This window comes from Dermochelys coriacea, chromosome 4 (genome assembly GCF_009764565.3).
Source record: "Dermochelys coriacea isolate rDerCor1 chromosome 4, rDerCor1.pri.v4, whole genome shotgun sequence".
NCBI lineage: Eukaryota > Metazoa > Chordata > Testudines > Dermochelyidae > Dermochelys > Dermochelys coriacea.
Genome location: NC_050071.1, coordinates 45,514,139 through 45,532,874, shown reverse-complemented (window position 1 = coordinate 45,532,874; position 18,736 = coordinate 45,514,139). Strand labels below are relative to the sequence as shown.

At 40.8% G+C, this 18,736-nt stretch overlaps 1 protein-coding gene across 3 annotated transcripts in view; it reads right to left on the bottom strand.

Moving 5' to 3' along the window:
- Positions 1–18,736, bottom strand: part of INTU (inturned planar cell polarity protein) — a 109,143-nt gene that overhangs the window by 31,082 nt on the left and 59,325 nt on the right. For all 3 annotated transcript variants that reach the window (XM_038400715.2, XM_038400714.2, XM_038400716.2), the window contains exons 6-8: positions 16,498–16,587; positions 14,944–15,021; positions 12,099–12,288 (exon numbers count right to left, since the gene is read on the bottom strand). In XM_038400715.2, the coding sequence (XP_038256643.1) occupies positions 12,099–12,288; positions 14,944–15,021; positions 16,498–16,587 (358 nt within the window). The remainder of the gene's footprint in view (positions 1–12,098; positions 12,289–14,943; positions 15,022–16,497; positions 16,588–18,736) is intronic.

Sequence of the window (18,736 nt, the reverse complement as noted above, 5' to 3'; positions counted from 1 at the left end):
TACGGATAACTGATAAAGATTTTGATATTGCATTTGTTCAAGAACAGATTCCTGTAAGATCCCATCAGAAATGCCCCACAGTATGATGACTCTCTATTTACAATTACTTTGAGATCTATCAGTTAACTAAGTTTGACTTCATTTTATATGAAGTATACCGATTTTTTGCAGTGAGAGCTTTTTAATCAGAATTTTGTATGGTACTAAATCTTATGAACAGCACAAGCTACAAGATACACTTTAAGGTCAGCCTCTTTATTCTATGTCCCAGGCAGTGACTTGTGGATCTGCTTCTTGACCCAGGTAGGGACTGACAACTCCTCTCTTCCTTCTCAACCAGGGAACTTAAGCACATGTCCTGGTGGATGGGAATAAAAGACTGGCAGCTCTCAGCCTCATTTGTACACTGATCCCCTGACTCCAACAAAAAGCTGCCTTTAAATTTTGGCATAAGTTCCACTGCACATAAACAAGAAAGTGGTATATTAAAAATAATAAGGATATATCTCAGTCAAATTTTCCCTACTACTTTTTCCTGTGTTTTCATAAGCCGATGGCTAAGTGGTAAAATGATATGCCTAATGGTTCCTGACATGTGTCTACTGCTGAATTAATTCCATGGTCCAAAACCTGTCAACTAATCAGATTCTCCTTTAATCTAGGTTATTTTAGAAATGCTTATAATATATATATGGTAGATAGTGGAAATAATTGTTGAATAAGACCTCCTGAAAGCCAAAATCAAGGGGGTTAATACTATAATTCCATTGATCTGATATCAGACTGGATTAAAATTTTTTTTAAACTGAGTAGGATTTTCAAAATCAAAACAATTAAAAGTCATAGCAATAATAATGCTTGGCATGATCAAGAATAAAGCCATTGAATGCATGAGTGTGTTAGTAAAGCTACATTTCTGGTACAGTACTCCTGCAGCCCTCATTGTTCAATTAAATAGACATTTGTTCAGTTTAACATTTCAGATAAAAGGTTAAAATACTAAATTAGATGAAGTGCTCATAAAAATTAATGAGTTTCCCTGCTGTCAGGGATACTGCTTTACAGGCTAGCAATGTTATAGATGACATATAGGAACTGAGATGCTTTAAGAGGTTATATGGTATAGTATGCAATTTTCACAGGTTTAAACAAGACTAAATTTATTGCTAAAAGTATCTCTATCATGGCATCTCTATTTGGCATCATTATACTAGAAGAGAATCCGTATTACTTCATCCACCAAGCCATAAAATCCCTTACAGCACAGGCGGGCTGTAAGCATCCTTATCAGAAGTTAGAGGTTAGTGACTTGTGTAGAGCAGGAATGTCTTTATGACACTGGATCATTTTAGACCACAACGTAGGATCATTTTAGACCATGTTCAATACAAGAAGAGTCCCTGTAGGTGGCAATGTACTGAAACACAAAAAAGATCTGCTTCTTCTCACTTGCATTCACGATGTGATAACTGCTCCAAAATAGCTTGCTTTTGGTCATATAATAAGAATCTTTTAAAGTGTTCGATTATGTATTTCTGTATAATGAGTTTCTTCATATATTAAGGATATACAGTCTAAACTGGCTTTATTTTGGAGATGCAAGTTATTTGACTGAAGATTTAGTTAATACTACATAACCAAAAATCTGTGAAACAAGACATTTTAAACTAAAGTGGAGACAGCCTCTTCTGTAAAGCAAATGTTTTGGTTTGTATTTAATTGTATTAATTGTTTTTAATACTTTAGTTCATAGATAATAGTGTATGAAAGAGCGCAAAGGAAAGAGGCTATAGCCCGCAGAATATACGCATGTATTGCCATTACAGCACACCTATTTGATTGGATACAAAAGCGTTACATATTTAAGAATAAACATTTCCTACTTTACATATCTAGATATTCATTATTCAGGCTCTGAATTTGGTAGATATTTGTACTTCATCTATACAATATTGGATTTTTCTTCTTACAATTGGAATCTTTCCTTTGCATAACAGAATCTAAGAAAAGGTACAAAATATGAGAAAAAAGTGCAGCAGGCTGACGGGGGACAGAACATGACATATCTCTTCAGGGAGAGAGGCTGGGATTAGTGCTGGCAGGGAAAATGCAGTGGCTGTGCCTGTTAACTATGTAGAACCCAGTGATTCAAGGGAAATCTTGTCACCAACCCCACAGATGCTGAGGCATTATATGAAGTGTACTAGCTCCTTGCACATTGTCCGGATCTCCCTCTAGTCCTATGGTAGCATGACGGGCTTTATGGACATTGGTTCTTTGTCTGCCGATACATGCTATCACCTATACCTTCTTGCTGGGAGTAGAAACCATACACTGCAAATTTATGCTACAAGGAGCAGATTTAACTCAATGGGGACATAGATAGATTTCCAAGGGGAGCATGTAGTCTCTAGAGGCCATTCCATCCCTGCCATTGAATCATGTATAATCTGGAATACCCTGTGGTCTTGCAGAGTAACTGCTGCCATTCCAGGAGGAAGGAGAAGAATGACATATGGGCTTGTCTTTTCCATTATTGCTGCTCCATTGGCTTCTCTCCTAGGCATGGGCAGTGGTAGAGCCCCCCTTTGGAAAGGCTAGCCCCTGGCTCTACCCCTTCCACCCATGCCCTCCCCACAGCTGGAGCCCTGAGACCGCCTGCCACCCCTCCAGCAGATCCACAAGCTTGCCCCCCACCGGGAGTCCCCCCCCCGGAGCGCCCCCCCTTGGCTGGTGAAGCCAGGGCTAGCCATAGCCCAGAGCGGCCCCGCCCTGGCTGGCCAAAGTCCTGAGCCCCGCCAGGAGCCCTGGGCTCGCCAAAGCCATGCCATGCCTCCCCTCCCCTCCCCATACCAACCCAGCCAGGGGAAAAGCTTCTGTTACCTAAAAGACGCTTTTGATATGTGTGCATATGTGCCTCCTAACCCACCCTGGAACTTGCATGGGGCATAATAAAACAAAAACTTCACTGCCAAACTCTGCAACCTGAGGTCCGGGTGCCGCGGCTGTGCCAGGGGAGGCAAAGCCTCCCTGGCCTACTATGCCCGCCGCCCATGTCACTAGGCATGAGAGGCCCCCTGTTTATAAGTAATATATTCTTTCTATTGGTGCCTTTTTCTCTACTTGTTAAATTTAACCCCGTCTCCTGCCCCACACCTATAGAATCAACAAGGCACAATAGTGAATGTCTTCCAGAAGAAGCACTGCAGTCTGCATTGCATAGGTGCTAGAACTAGGTGTGCTACCACACCCCCTGGCTTGAAGTGGTTTCTATCATGTACATGGTTTAGTTTAGTTCAATGGCTCTCAGCACCTCCACTATGCAAATTGTTCCAGCACCCCAGCTACATTGACTTGCTAAGCTAGCAGGGGGAAAAAATACAACAGAGCCATGATCTTGGGCCTCTACTCCTAGCAGAAACTAACAAGAATTCCTGGAGTTAAGATTCTTAAAGCCACTGAGACTGATCCCCAGCAGGGAGTACAACATATCACTCATTTCGTGAAACTACATGGGTCTCTTACCATCAGCTTCTTTTGAGTGAATACACAAAAATACAGCCAAATCAAGCTTTACAACTCCATGAGGTAATTAGGTAGGTGAGCATGGATCTGTAATTAAATACTTTCATGGGAGCAGACTGATAAGGGACTTTTTTTTTCCAAATATGTAGTCAACATGTAGTCAAGCTCACTACTGTAGGGAGATGTGCTCTAGCAGGGGAGAATGTACAGGATTGAAAGTCAGAATACCTGTGTTCCATACCCAACTTTGCCACTTAGTTGCTATATAACCATTGGGCATTCATTTAACTGCTCTCTGTTTCCATGTTCCCATTTACAGCTTGGGTATAATCATGCTTACTCATCTTTCAAAAACATTTTGAGTTCTGTGGAAGAAGAGAGGCATGTGCAAAATATTTTATTATTTACTATCTTCACAATGCTACCCCAAGCTGATTAGCAACACAACCATTTTATCCAGATTAATCTTAAACCATCTGTTTTAAGGCTTGCTGACAAAGTGTGTTATAGGGGTGTGATTTGTGAAGTGCCCTAATTGGCCCGTGTAGACCCTCTTGGCACATTCTAAAATGTGTTAACAGGACAATCAGAGTGCAACATGTTAGTGTATGTTACAAATCACACCCCTCTGGTGTGCTTTGCTGTGCCATGTAGACAAGCCCATAGAATCAAAAGCTCCAGGGATGCTGCTGTGAGAAAGAGGAGCAGATATTAAGAAAAACCTTTGAAGAAGGCAGAAAGAAGCAGCTATTGATCCAATAAAGTGAGGAAGGACCTTGCATTGAAGCTAAAAAATAATTAGAAAAAAATAATACAAACTCTAAAGGAAGGAAAAATAGGAAGCATTATCAAAAAACACCGAGCTAGCCTAAGAAGAAGGAAAAAAGACACTCAAGGGCCACAGAACTAGGGCTTTTTCTGTAACACCAATAAGCCACATTTAGGGTATGTCTACACTGCAATGTAAGCCTGGGCTCAGAGTCAGGCTCCAGACGTAAACCCCTTCTGTCTATACACAAATCTCTCAGACTCAGGCTTGCACTGAGAGTTCTAGGGCCTCACAGAGGTGGAGGGTCTGAGCCCAAGTCCAGCCAGTACCCCAAGTTCAAGCCCTATTGTTTTGCAGTGTGGATGCAGCCACATTGGACTCTGGCCCTGGGAGTCTGCCAATTCTAACCCACAATCCCACATGATGGTGTTCTTTGTCCTCTCTATACCACTTCCTATTCCAGGAAATGCAGACAACCTGCCTTTGCTCAAGTACAGCTCAGTGTTTAGGCACTTCCAATTTTATTTTGGCAGCTGAGCTGCAAACATTTTGAGATCTGTGGAAGAAGAGAGGCATGTGCAAAACATTTTATTATTTATTATCCTCAGAATGCCTCTCTATGCCGATTAGCAACACAACCATTTTATCGAGATTAATCTTAAACTGACTGTTTTAGGGTTTGTTTGAACCTTTTCCTGAGTTTGCCACTGACCAGAAGTCCTTTGCCAAACATACAGCTTCCTGGTTGAGGGAGCACAGTGCGATTTTGGTGACTCTCTGGTGTGAGGTGAACAAAACATTTGATATTAGTAAGCGTGCCGTGAATGATTATGCCTAACAGCAAATAGAGAAGAAACTGACAGGATTGGAAATTTACCAGACTAGTGACCAGTGCAGGGAGCAATTAAGTGGCTGAAGACAGAAAGCTGCAAAGCCAGTGACCAGAATTGCATTTCTGGGAACTCATCATCATCAAGCCAGTTTTACAAAGACTTTAGCAGTGCTGGGTACTGCACCTCACATGGATCCAACAGTGGTGTATGATGATCTAGTCAGCCAGGATGGTGACCTGCTGACCCCAGAATCTAACTTGGGAAGAGATGGGATCCACAAGCAAGAGTCAGATGAGGCCACCAAAGTGACTCTGGTGATGAAACTGGTCCCTGAGGAGGCTTTGCTGCAGGAACAGCTGCAGCACATCCTGGGCCATACTTGAAGGAACTTTATGATGGCTCACTGGAAGAGCAGAGCACTGTGGAACTGGCAGCAGAAAAGGAAGAGGCAGAAGTTCCCCTGGATCTGGTAAGTTTTTGGCTCAGTTTTTGTGTTTATTAGTATAGTTACAGTATGAACCAATGCAAAAAGTTATTACAAGCCCTAGGTAGCAGTGTGTATCTGCTAATGGCAGATTGCACACCAGCGCCTTGGTGTTCCCTCCCTGACCCACCAAGTGGAATTCAAAATGGAAACACACGAACAGTGAAATAAGCCTCTAAAAGTGAAGTTTCACTCGAAAAGCACAATTTTAGCAAGGAGATTCTGGTTTGTTAAAAATGAGAACCTAATATTGCCTTTCCTGTTAGCACGGTGCTCCATACCTACTTAATGGTGTAACAAGCCACCAGTGAACTGGGGAAGGGAGGTTGAAATGTAGTCCATTTATAACTGTACAGTAGTCCATTTCAGTTAACTGTAGTCCATATGGTTGATGTGTGATGAAATCATTTGTCTGAAATACATCTGGGGGTTTGAACACAGTCCAGAAATGTGCCAGAAATGGGGGCTTGGAATGGGGGGGGGGGGGCGGAAAAGGGAGTTGCCAGCGGAGTTCTATATGTTTGCATGCAGTCAAAACAGTATATATCAGAAGCTGTGGAGAGGCACCAACCCACATGGATGCTAAAGCAACATCCTGTTGATTCCCTCATGAATTTTGCCCCAATCCCAGGTGCTGATAGCTGCAAACTTTTCCTGTAGTGGAACCTCCAGATAAGTAGTCACATTTCAGGGAAGGGCATATTTTTCAGGGCCACCTTGGTAGCTGACCAGCTCACTCCACTCATAGCAGTGCTGTTCACTCACCACATTTCTGAATGCTTCAGTGGCATACCTGGCTGTCTTCCTACTGGCAGATTTGAATAAAACCTCTTTTTGTCAATTGGGAACCCAAGAACTGTTATATCTTCCAAAATGTGGAATGCCTGAAATGATAGAGGAGGCTTATGTAGAACACCACGGCAACCACTCTCCCCCAAAGCCCAAATTGATCTGCAATTTAAAAAAAAAAAAGCGCAGCTGTGATTTTTAACTTACCATTATCTGTGCACGTCTTTCACTGCTGTTAACTCGATAGTGTCCAGGGAACTTCTGTGGTCTGACGGGTACCTCTAACCATATAAAGTACATTTTTACAAAAGCAACGTTCTATGTCCTTGAAGTTTCAAAAGGAATTTTTCTGTGCTCATCCACTGAGACAATAACCTTCTGTGTCTTGTCTGCTTCCAGGACCATTGAGTTTTACAGACCATACTACTCTGACAGCTTGCCCATGCTCCAGCAGAAGCCTGAGTCATTGAACTGTTGTGGATTGGTCCTAGAGAAAGTGTTTCCATGATGAACTTATGGTTGCCATTCTGGACAGAGCCAAGAAGCAGGTCCAATACTGAAGAGCAAGGGACTTACAGCAAGTGGAAAGGAAAGAGAGGCAAGCAGAAAGGCTCAGGCTGGCTGCACAGGATTTCAGTGCAGGAGCTGACACTTGCTTCACAATTCCTAGAATAGGAATGACAGATGAGGAAGGAAGATAAGCACAGCAGAAAGAACTGTTTGAGGGGCTGCTTTTGCTAACAGCCACAATGACTGTAGCTTCCTGCTGTGCCCACCCCAAGGGCCTGAGTCTCCTCCTCTGTACAACGTGCTACAGACCAGGAACAGTTTGGACAGTTCTATGGGTGGGCCATGCAATCAAGCCCTAACAGCAGACAGATAGGCCAAATGTACCCCATGCAGTCCCACACACTGAACCCCTCCACCCTGGTGCCCAATGTGCGGTAAATGTGTAAGGAAGGGAAAGGAGAATGGGAGGCCAGGGGACACGCCACAGTAGGAGATTTCCATCTTGGAAACTGTTTCACTGTTTGCTCTTGTTCATGCACTTTGTTCATGGTTTTGTTAAAAGTTTTGGTGTTATTGGGGTGTTTTGGTGTCCTAATAGCAGGTGACTTGCCTGGCAATGGTTTAATATTGTTGCTTTCTAATAAATGTTTGAAAACAAAGGTTTTTATTCTAATACAAAATGTTATTACCCACAGCATCACTTCATATGTGTATTTCAAATAATAAAGATAAACACATGATAAGGGACAACTTGGAAGTTGTATGCAAACACTATTTATTTCTCAATACAGATATCTACATGAATCTGTAAGTGTAAATCCAAAGTTCTTCCCCCCTCATGCCCCCATTTCATAAATGGTCATGTCTTTCAGAAGTACAATGTATGACAATCAACCTCCCACATCTTTTCTAATGCAAGCATTGCACAAAGCACATTCATAAACATACTATTCTCCCTCTGCCATTGGCCCATGGATATCCATGATGTGGGAGCACAAAGCATCTCTAATTTGCGTTGCCTGGGTACATTCAGCTGCACTTTCTGGCTGAGTGTACCAGTTCAGCAGTCCATCACTATCACAGGTTAATTTGGAGGAAAATGGCTCATCTTTGGCTTCATAAAGATTGTGAAGAGCAGAGCAAGCCATAGTAATGCGGACAACATTGATGACACTGGAATCCGAACTGTCAGTAGGCAGTGCCAACGGGATTTCAATCTGCAAAACGCACATTCAACCAGCATTCTACTCCCACTTAGAGTGTAATTAAACCTTCTTTTGTTTCTGAGCTCATAAGCCAAGGCAAAAGGGAATACATGAGGTCTCCAAAAACAACAGTGGGTGGGAACAGTAACTCCATTTATGAACAATGTGACTTGGTGGAAGACAGTCCCAGCCTGCCATTAATATAGACTTCTGACTGGCAGAAAATCCTGGTATCATGAACTTCTCCAGTGCAGCCTCTGTTGTCCTCTAGGGCCTGCATAACAATGGAGTAATACCCCTTGTAGTTTATATACTCACATGCCCTTTGAGGAGGACAACCAATGGGCATGAATCCCATTGATGGCTCAGGCACAGTTTGGAAACCTCATTCTCTCAAAGCCAGCAATTACTTCAGGTACATCTTTTATGCCTGTCACCTTGGGGTAAACTGCACACCTGATTGCCTCAGAAACCTCTGCCATTACTTTACCCACAGATGATTTTACAACACCAAACTGGATGGCAATGGACCTGTATCAGTCTCAGTAACCACTTCCGATGGCTATAGTAACCTGCATAGCTGCCCTCATGCGTGTGTCTTGTTGCTGCAGGGTAAGGACAAGCTGCTCACAAAGCTCTGGAAATGTAGCTTTCTTCATGCAAAAGTTCTGGACCCGCTGCTGGCCATTCCAGGTCTGCATGACTATATGGTCCCAGCAGTCTGTTCTTGTGGCCCTGCTCAAGAAGCACCTGTCTATTCACGGGGCATCAGCGGCTGGACTGTGTCATGAGGAGCACCAGCCAGTTCAAGTCTACCATGTCTGTGTCCTCCCCCATCATTAGTTCTGTCAGGTGTTATTGGTGGGTCAGCAAACACAGCTGGAACGTCTACCAGCGACTCGTGGAAGCTCTGCCTGTTTCCTCAAACAAGAGTGAAAGTGCAAGCAAGACAAGTTCTTCTACTGGCAATGTCTCCAGGTTGCTGACTCCGGTTGCTTGGAGCATGCAGACCAAAATGATGGCTTGGCAGGATGTGTTGGTAGACTGCTCAAACTTCCTGTGATGCATGGGGATGGACAGTCAAGTTTTCCCACACTGTGCCATGAATAAAGGGCAGCAGCAGCAGTCACATTTTGGGAGGATGCTTGGAAGTCTGAGATATGATTGGTTGAGCTTGGATGTGTATACTGTGGTGTGGATGTTGCTACCTGGCACTGAAAATTTCTCAACCTAGGGTCAGCAATCAGTGTAGACACTCAAGCCCTGGGTTCTCAAACCCAAGGTTTGCTGACTTAAGTTCCAGTAATCCTGGGCTTTCATTGCAATGTGGATGTACCCTTAGCCTCTTGCTTTAGTGCTTTGTCAAAGAACTTCTTGTGGCTGCTCTTCATACCTTCAGGATAGGAACAGAGCACTGTCTGGCCACAGCTACTGACATTCATTCAAACTGACAGAATATGCCTTATCAGGATCTTAGAGTTGTAGGCCTGATAGATAACAGCTATGAAAGATGAAGTCCAACAGTCACAGTGCATATATATAATCAATGGATATGTCAGTCAAGAAAATCCAAATTTTCACAGGACATAAAGATCAAAACATATTGTAGTACGGCCTGTGATGGGATACTTAGACTTCTGTAAGGCATTTGACTTAGTATTGCATAACATTTTGATTAAAAAAAATAGAATGATATAAAATTAACAAGGCACACCTAAAATGGATTAAAAGCTGGTTAGCTGATAGGTCTCAACATGTAATTGCAAATGGGGAATCATCCTTGAGTTGAGTGTTTACTTGTGGATTCCCGCAGGAATCTATTCTTGGCCCTATGCTATTTATATTTTTATCAGTGACCTGGAAGAAAACATAAAATCATCACTGATAAAGTTTGCATATGACAACAAAAATTGGGGAATGGTAAATAATGAAGATGACAAATTACTAATGCACAGCAATCTGGATTGCTTGCTAAACTGGGAGCTAGCAAACAATATGTAGTTTATTATAGCTAAATGTAAATGTTTACATCTAGGAAAAAAGATTGTAGGCCATATTTAAAGGATGGGAGACTCTATCCTGGGAAACAATTTACCTAGGGTTGTGGTGGATTCTCTATCACTAACAATTTTTAAATCAAGATTGGATGTTTTTCTAAAAGATATTCTCTAGGAATTATTTTGGGGAAGTTCTATGGCCTGTAGTATGCAGGAGATCAGACTAGATGATCACCATGTCCCCTTCTGGCCTTGGAATCTACAAAACCAAATAAAGATGAAGAAGAAAAAGATGGAAAGTGGTAGCCCGAATAAGGAACATTTGTTTTTTTGTTTTTAAAGACCCACTCTACTGTTTTCTTTTAACAAATATTTTTATTTTATACCCTAATTAGTCAGACTCTTGCTGCTTTTAGAGGCCTAAAGAAAGGTTGCTTATAACAAAGGAAATTGGTCTTTTACTTTTAGAGAGAAAATGTAATAAAATGTATACTGCCATCGAACGGGTTATTTCATTTGTATTTAGTGCTCAGATATAAAGTTGGGCTTCTTGACCTCTGTAAAATCAGATTAGAATGTTTCTCTCCTTCCTTAGTTACAGTTTCATAGTTAACAGCAGACACAAGATGAGGTAAAACAGAAACAAATTAGTTAGTCTAATGTAAAACTATGAGCTAAGTTTATACAAAAACGAGTGTTTATTAAAAAAACAAAACAAGGAGCTGACCTATATACACACAATATAAAGAAAAAATATGTCAGGAATATCTTTTGTCACCAAAACACAATTACTCGCCTTTACCCTAAAAGTGCTTCCATAAAATGTCTTCCCAAAACTCTCTCCAAATATTAGGTTCTTTCTACACTGCAAAATTTACTATGTTGGGGCAATGTATTACAACAAGATTGTGTGCCAACTACATTACAGCACAGTTTCGACTTCATATGTAGGAAGAATCAAATCATGTTGGGACCATACTACAGAACCTGCGCACCCACAAAGGCGAGACAATGCTGTATTATAAAACGGTTGCGTCTCTGCTGTATTATAACACATTGCTCCAGCACAGTAAATTCTGCAGTGTAGACAGGAGGCAACCTGTAGAAAAGGTGATGGAAGGCCTTAGGGAAATAGATTAAGGTAATTGGCTTTTGATTACAAAGTTATTCTTGAAGTTCTTTTTCTTTACATAGTGATTTTCCTTCTGTTTTGGGGGAATTTCCAATATCCCGCACTTAAATCTTTCAGATCGTTTCAGGAAGAAGAGGTTCAGATGTAAGACTCCAAGCTCTCTAGGCCATACAAAATATTTCACCTTTTCTCTTCAATCCCTCCAACACCTTGCAGTTTAGTGCAGAAAACCAAACATCCTTTCTGTATAGCTCTCGGCTCTTGCCTGAATCTGGGGGGAATTAGATACAGAAAAATGATGCATTGAAGCTGCACCAGTGTGTTGCCACACAAATGTCATGTGGCCATCTCTTCAGATTCTACAGCAGCTGGCTGCAACTCTCCTGCAACATAAGCTGCTCAAATAAAAATATGACATTAAAGATTAGAAGACTGCCTATTGGAAAAATGTTTAAATGGTAGAACAAAACAAACACATGTACCATCAATTGTTTTTTCTACTATATTTGCTACATATTGAAGATGTTTTTGTTAAACAAACTCCTTTTTAGTTCATCTTCTCTTCCTACCTGATTCTTGAGTGAAGATACTAAGCTGTGTTTACAGCAGCATGCTGTTGATTATGGAAATGTATGTGGGGTTCCAAATTCAGCATTACTGCTCCATAGAAGGATCTGGTAGAAAGAAAAGATGGCCTGGAACAGGGGAAGCCTTTGTTTAAATTACATCTTAGAAATAACAGCAAAAGCTACCTCGGAAAGAAACACAGAAAATGGTGGTAAATAAATTGCTTTTGTCAAATGTTTACCCTGTCACATAAAAGTCCTTCTTAAGAAATTTGTAAAGGAGATTACCTTGATTTCTTGTGGCAGCGTTAACCAGCGTACTCCTGGGAGATTGTCTAAAAGCAATGCACTGCAGCTATCATAGTGCTGAGCACTGGGGCTGGCGTTCGAGTTCAGTCTGGCAGGTTGAATTGCTCGCTGGAAGAACAGGTTGAAAAAATGATCCAAGCGGGAAATGTTTTCCACCTGGCAAAAAGCACTGAACAAATATGAACTGGAAGTTAGAATAACATCGAGAGACTGGTACTTGTTTGTATAATTGTCTATGTTATAGCAGATGCTTCAAAGCAGGATACTCCATTTGGATTAAAACAAAACAAAACAAACAAAAACCACTCAGTGTTAAACAACAAAAAACACAAGGTTGTTACCCAGAATAAAAATAGGTTTGCTTGGAAAACAACTGGTACTTCTTAATACCAATAGTTCTGCAGTTTACATTTTACAGCAAATTGCAGATTTTGAAATAAGGCTCTAAAATACATTCTCTTTGGTGACCTGGATGACTCTACCTGCTCCTTTTCTTTAGACATTTAATTATTTTTAGTGTACCTGCCATTGTTGACTATTGTTTAATTGATGTCAACCAAAACAATTTTAAATAAAAAAGATTATACTATAGCATGTTCTTCATATTACCTTCAGAAAATGAGAAAAAATTCTACTATTCCAAATGTCTACTAAAGTTATACAAAAAATAAACTGATTTATCCATCATATTCAGTGTTTGATTCTTTTTGGAGATACATGTACATAGCTGCCAGTATATCTTTGAAAATTGCCAATATATAAGAAGTGGTGTGTACATGCTTATTGGAGTAAACAGGAGACCCGATGTCGTGTCAAATTATTCTGCCTAGAACACAACAAATATTTTTTTGCTATTTAACACAGGAATAGAAATAACTATTATGATTTTCACACTGAAATTAATACAGTTATACTAACATCGGCCCTTGGCATTTTTATTGAACACTGCAGTAGCATTCAAAATGTGCTAGGTGATTTCTGAACACAGATGAAGACAGTCCCTGCCTCAAATAAAGTTAAAAATTATGGACTGTATATTTTAATAAAAATCTAATAATGTGATCCACCTAAGTCTAGAAGAATAGGTCCCAGTGGCTTCAATGGACCTTCTGACATGCCTAAAGTTAAGCACACGTTTAGGTCTTTGCATGATTGGGTCCAAAGCTGTTCAAAAAAAAATACTGCTATCAAAGAAGGTTAAAAGAATTTTATTAGTGTAAGGCTGAAACAAAAACAGACAACAACATACAGACATCAGGCTTCCGTGCAATAGAATCCAGTGCAAAGCTATGTAAATACAAAAAGCAAAACACTTGATATAAAAGCTTGCTCTGACTGAGACCTCAGCTCTTATCACCTAATGCCCCTACTCTACTTGCGCTACATTGATGATATCTTCATCATCTGGACCCATGGAAAAGAAGTCCTTGAGGAATTCCACCATGATTTCAACAATTTCCATCCCACCATCAACCTCAGCCTGGACCAGTCCACACAAGAGATCCACTTCCTGGACACTACAGTGCTAATAAGTGATGGTCACATAAACACCACGCTATACCGGAAACCTACTGACCACTATTCCTACCTACATGCCTCCAGCTTTCATCCAGACCACACCACATGATCCATTGTCTAGAGCCAAGCTCTATGATACAACCACATTTGCTCCAACCCCTCAGATAGAGACAAATACCTACAAGATCTCTAAGCATTCTTACAACTACAATACACACCTGCTGAAGTGAAGAAACAGATTGACAGAGCCAGAAGAGTACTCGGAAATTACCTACTAGAGGACAGGCCCAACAAAGAAAATAACAGAACGCCACTAGCCATCACCTTCAGTCCCCAACTAAAACCTCTCCAATGCATCATCAAGGATCTACAATCTATCCTGAAGGACGACCCATCACTCTCACAGATCTTGGGAGACAGTCCAGGCCTTGCTTACCGACAGACCCCAACCTGAAGCAAATACTCACCAGCAACCACACGCCACACAACAAAAATACTAACCCAGGAATCTATCCTTGCAACAAAGCCTGTTGCCAACTGTGTCCACATATCAATTCAAGGAACACCATCATAGGGCCTAATCACATTAGCCACACTATCAGAGGCTGGTTCACCTGCACATATACCAATGTGATATATGCCATTATGTGCCAGCAATGCCCCTCTGCCCTGTACATTGGCCAAACCGGACAGTCTCTACATAAAAGAATAAATGGACACAAATCAGACGTCAGGAATTATAACATTCAAAAACCAGTCGGAGAACACTTCAATCTCTCTGGTCACTTGATTACAGACCTAAAAGATGCAATTCTTCAACAAACAAACTTCAAAAATAGACTCCAACGAGAAACTGCTGAATTGGAATTAATTTGCAAACTGGACACCATTACATTAGGCTTGAATAATGACTGGGGGTGGATGTGTCATTACACAAAGTAAAACTATTTCCCCATGTTTATTTCCCCCCCTACTGTTCCTCACACATTCTTGTCAACTGCAGAAAATGGCCCACCTTGATTATCATCACTACAAAAGGTTTTTCCCCCTGCTCTCCTGCTGGTAATAGCTCCCCTTACCTGATCACTCTCATTACAGTGTGTATGGTAACACCCATTGTTTCATGTTCTCTGTGTATATAAAATCTCCCCACTGTATTTTCCACTGCATGCATCCGATGAAGTGAGCTGTAGCTCACGAAAGCTTATGCTCAAATAAATTTGTCAGTCTCTAAGGTGCCACAAATACTCCTTTTCTTTTAACTTCAAAATTAGTTATTAAAAATAAATCCTTTGGAAGCACTTACCTGTCCAAAGAACCATACATAAAGTTTAAGGTTCTGACAACATCTGTAATCATGTTCCTTAGCTGAGAAAGAGGCACACTAGCAAAACAAAACGAAATAAAAAAACAGTTTAAACTGTATTTACAATATGATGAAATGCATCACAGATAAAGAGAGAGTGAATTTATTTTTTGCTGCTGGCCTCACTGATTCACAATCTCTCCTGGTTGCAGGAAGCAACTGCTGCTGCTGTTTGGGACAGACCCTGTCCCTGGCGGGAGGCTGCAACCCCAACTGTTATCCCCTCTTCAGCACGTGGAGAGGCTGTGGCCCCAGCTGTCAGCCCCTAACTCAGGCAGAAAGGCTGTGACCCCAGCTGTCACACCCCCATTCTCCCAAGTGGAGAGGCTGCAGCCCCAGCTGTCAGCCCCCAACCTGGGTAGAGAGGCTGCGGCCCAAACTGTCACCACCTTCCCCTGCACAAAGAGACTGCAGCTCAAGCTGTCACCCCTACCACCAATGCATAGAGACTGTAGCTTGAGCTGTCATCCCCCGCCCCGACACACAGAGAGGCTGTGCTTTAGCTGTCACCCCACATTGCGGAGAGGCTGCAGGCCTAGCTGTCAGTCCCGGACCCAGGTGGGAAGCTGCCAGGAAAACATGGACCTATGGTAACCCTCCTTCCCATACCCTAAGACCTTCACTTCTGCACAACTGCTGGTGGTGGCGCTGACTTTAAAGCTTGGTGCCCAGCCAGCAGCCACTGCTCTCTGGCTGCCCAGCTCTGAAGGCAGTGCCCTAGCCAGCAGCAGTGCAGAAGTAGGGATGGCAATCCCACAATCCTCCTACAATAACCTTACAACTCCCCAAAAACCCTCTTTTGGGTTGGGACCCCCATGGTTACAACACTTGAAATTTCAGATGTAAACATCTGAAACTGTGAAACGGACTATTTTAAAAATCCTATGACCATGAAATTGACCAAAATGGACTGTGAATTTGGTAGGCCCTACACATACGCTACATAATTAAATAGTAATATACAGTAGTTTTTCTTTAAGTGGCTTACTCGTGGTCACACAGAGATCGGTGGTGGAGCTGGGAAAAAGAACTCGGGAGTTCCTGCCTCCCAGAGAATGCACTCACTATTATTGTTATTTGTATAACAGTAGCACCTACAGACTCCAATCAGGATTGCAGCCCCGTTGTGCTAAACTCTGTATGCTCACATAAAGAATAGAATCCCTGCTGCAAAGAGATTACAATCCAAATCAGATACATCACATTAACTATAATTTTTTTCCACACAAATAGCAGTTTTTGTTCAGGGGATTTCAAATATTCATAGAAGTCACAATTTTTTTCAGTGACCAACTAGTTCTGTCAAGTTCTTGGCAGTGATTTTCCATACACCGCAAGCTGAATAATTCCTACATAGGTGCAGAGTTACCAGCCATACAACTGAAAACATAGCTCTATACATATATTAAAGTGACATAAGCAAGTTATTATTCCCAGGTCTTTCCACATTTCAATAATTTTCTAAAAAATAAACATGCTATGCTTAAAACTCACCTTTCTGCAGGGAGGCCAATCACAAGCAACTTGTCAGATTCTTTCCAGTAAACCACCTGAACCAGTTTCCCACACAAAAAAAGGGATGAGCTAGAAAAATAAAGCCAGAAAAAAATGTTTACTTAGGCTTTATGAAGGGTCATCATTTATTTTGAATGTTAATATATAAAGCTTTATGCTCACTTAAATACTGAGTATTCAGCTGGATCATACAATTGCATTTATAATTATGGAATTTGAAGTACACACTCTACAAGTTATTTGTAAGGTAATCATCTACTGTACAATAGATTTTTTAAACAAATTGATAGGGATAATGGGAAAACATAACAGTAAGATCTATTTCTTAACATTTCCACAAACGGTTACAGAAAAAACTGCTAGATATCTTTCCTTTTTTTCTAAATACAGCAGAATACTGGAACACACTAAAGAAAAGGCAGCAAAAAAATTTCTGGAGAGTGGAAACAAATTAGAAATATTGTCCAGTTTTAAATTCAGATGTATTTATACCAATGATTTTTGCAAAACACACCAAGGTTAGTCCAGTGAGCACTGGGAACAGTCAAAATTCTCTACCACGTGGGAGCTCCAAAAGGCTCTGTCCCCTCTTAGGTTAGAAAAATGTATTCTGGAACTACAAGGAGAGCATCCACTGAACCACCCTTTAACAGCTTTCCTCTAGTCCTTGCCTCTTTATTGCCTTTTCCTGATTTCTTTGGAGTGGCTACTGATAAGAGGGATGCTAGCTTTGCACTGCCAAATTGGGCCAGGAATAGACCACTATATCTGGCACCAAGAGTATAAATATCTGAAGAAAATGTGTCACTGCACAGTAAGATGCAAAGCATGCTGTTAATCGTAATGAGCTTACAGACAGCAGCACTTCACATCCAACATATCTTATAAACTTCCATGTAAACCATAACTTTGTATGAGCTGTATGTACAGGGATTGGTTCTTCAACCACTGAAATACAGTCATATGTATTTAACGGTACAAAGCAATATTACAGTATGTAAAAGAGTGTCAGATAAGAAATGCAGAATATTTTTTCCAGTGGAAACTACAGGGAGAATTTAGCCAGGCCAAGTATAATGTCCAAAACACCAGGGTTAAAGCCCCTATTATTACAAAATGGGCCTTGGGACAAACTACCACAAAGGAGAGGACTTGCTTTATGTTCCAACCAAAAGACTCCTGAAGTAACTCCATGCCCCATGTGGGAACCAAGTACTATGTCAGAGAGATGAAAGCAATCATCTCTTTCTGAGCCATTAAGGTGTTCTTTAGAGGTCTTCCACTTAGCTTACAAAATTAACAGGATTTCAGCAGAAAGTGGTACGGCTATAGACTTTAGGCAACATTTTCAGTGGTCAAAACCTTGGTTATATTCTCATATGAGAGACCCCACAAGTGACTTTAGCTCCTCAGTCTCTTTTGAAAATAGGACTTTGGCACTTTCAAAAATTTTTATTTGAAATAATGACAAAGGTAAGCCTGAACTGTTACAGTATTCAGTGTATTAATCACAGAAATATATGGAGAATGTACATATTTTAAATGGAGAGTGAAGTGGGACAAAAAGAGGGTTGGAATCCAATAATCTAGTTACCAGACTATCTCAGATTAAATATAAAACCAACAGATTGAGTTTGTTGGTTGCTGCTAAACTTCAAGATGTTTTAGAAGACTATAAATATCTCTCCACCTAAATCGAAAAGACTGAGGAAGGTGGTCTTTGTGATTAAAGTACTACTGTACTGGGATTCAAGAAGTCTGGGTTCAATTTCTGGCTCTGCCACAGACTTTCTGTGCAACTTTGAGCAAGTTATTTAATCTCCCTCTGTCTCAGTTCCTGATCTGTAAAATTTGAGTAACAATATTTTCTAAATCATGCAATTGCTGTGACAATTAATTCATTAACGTTTATGAGATGCTGAAATACTATCCTAATGGGGGACATGAAGCAATAGACAGTGGGTATCAGTGGGTGTAACATCCTGCAGTCATAATGGTACTGAAATTTTCACAGACCACAGGATTTCCAAGTATTACTTTCCCCACCATTCCTATTACAGCCTTAGACATTTAAATAGCAACTTAAGATATCACTGTATCAAAGTGAAATAAAATTATAAAGTTTAGTTTAAAACTTAAAAAAACAAATAATTTCAGTTTTCAAGCTGTCTCTCTCTGATTAAATCACTCTATTTGGATCCAATATTTATATTGTATA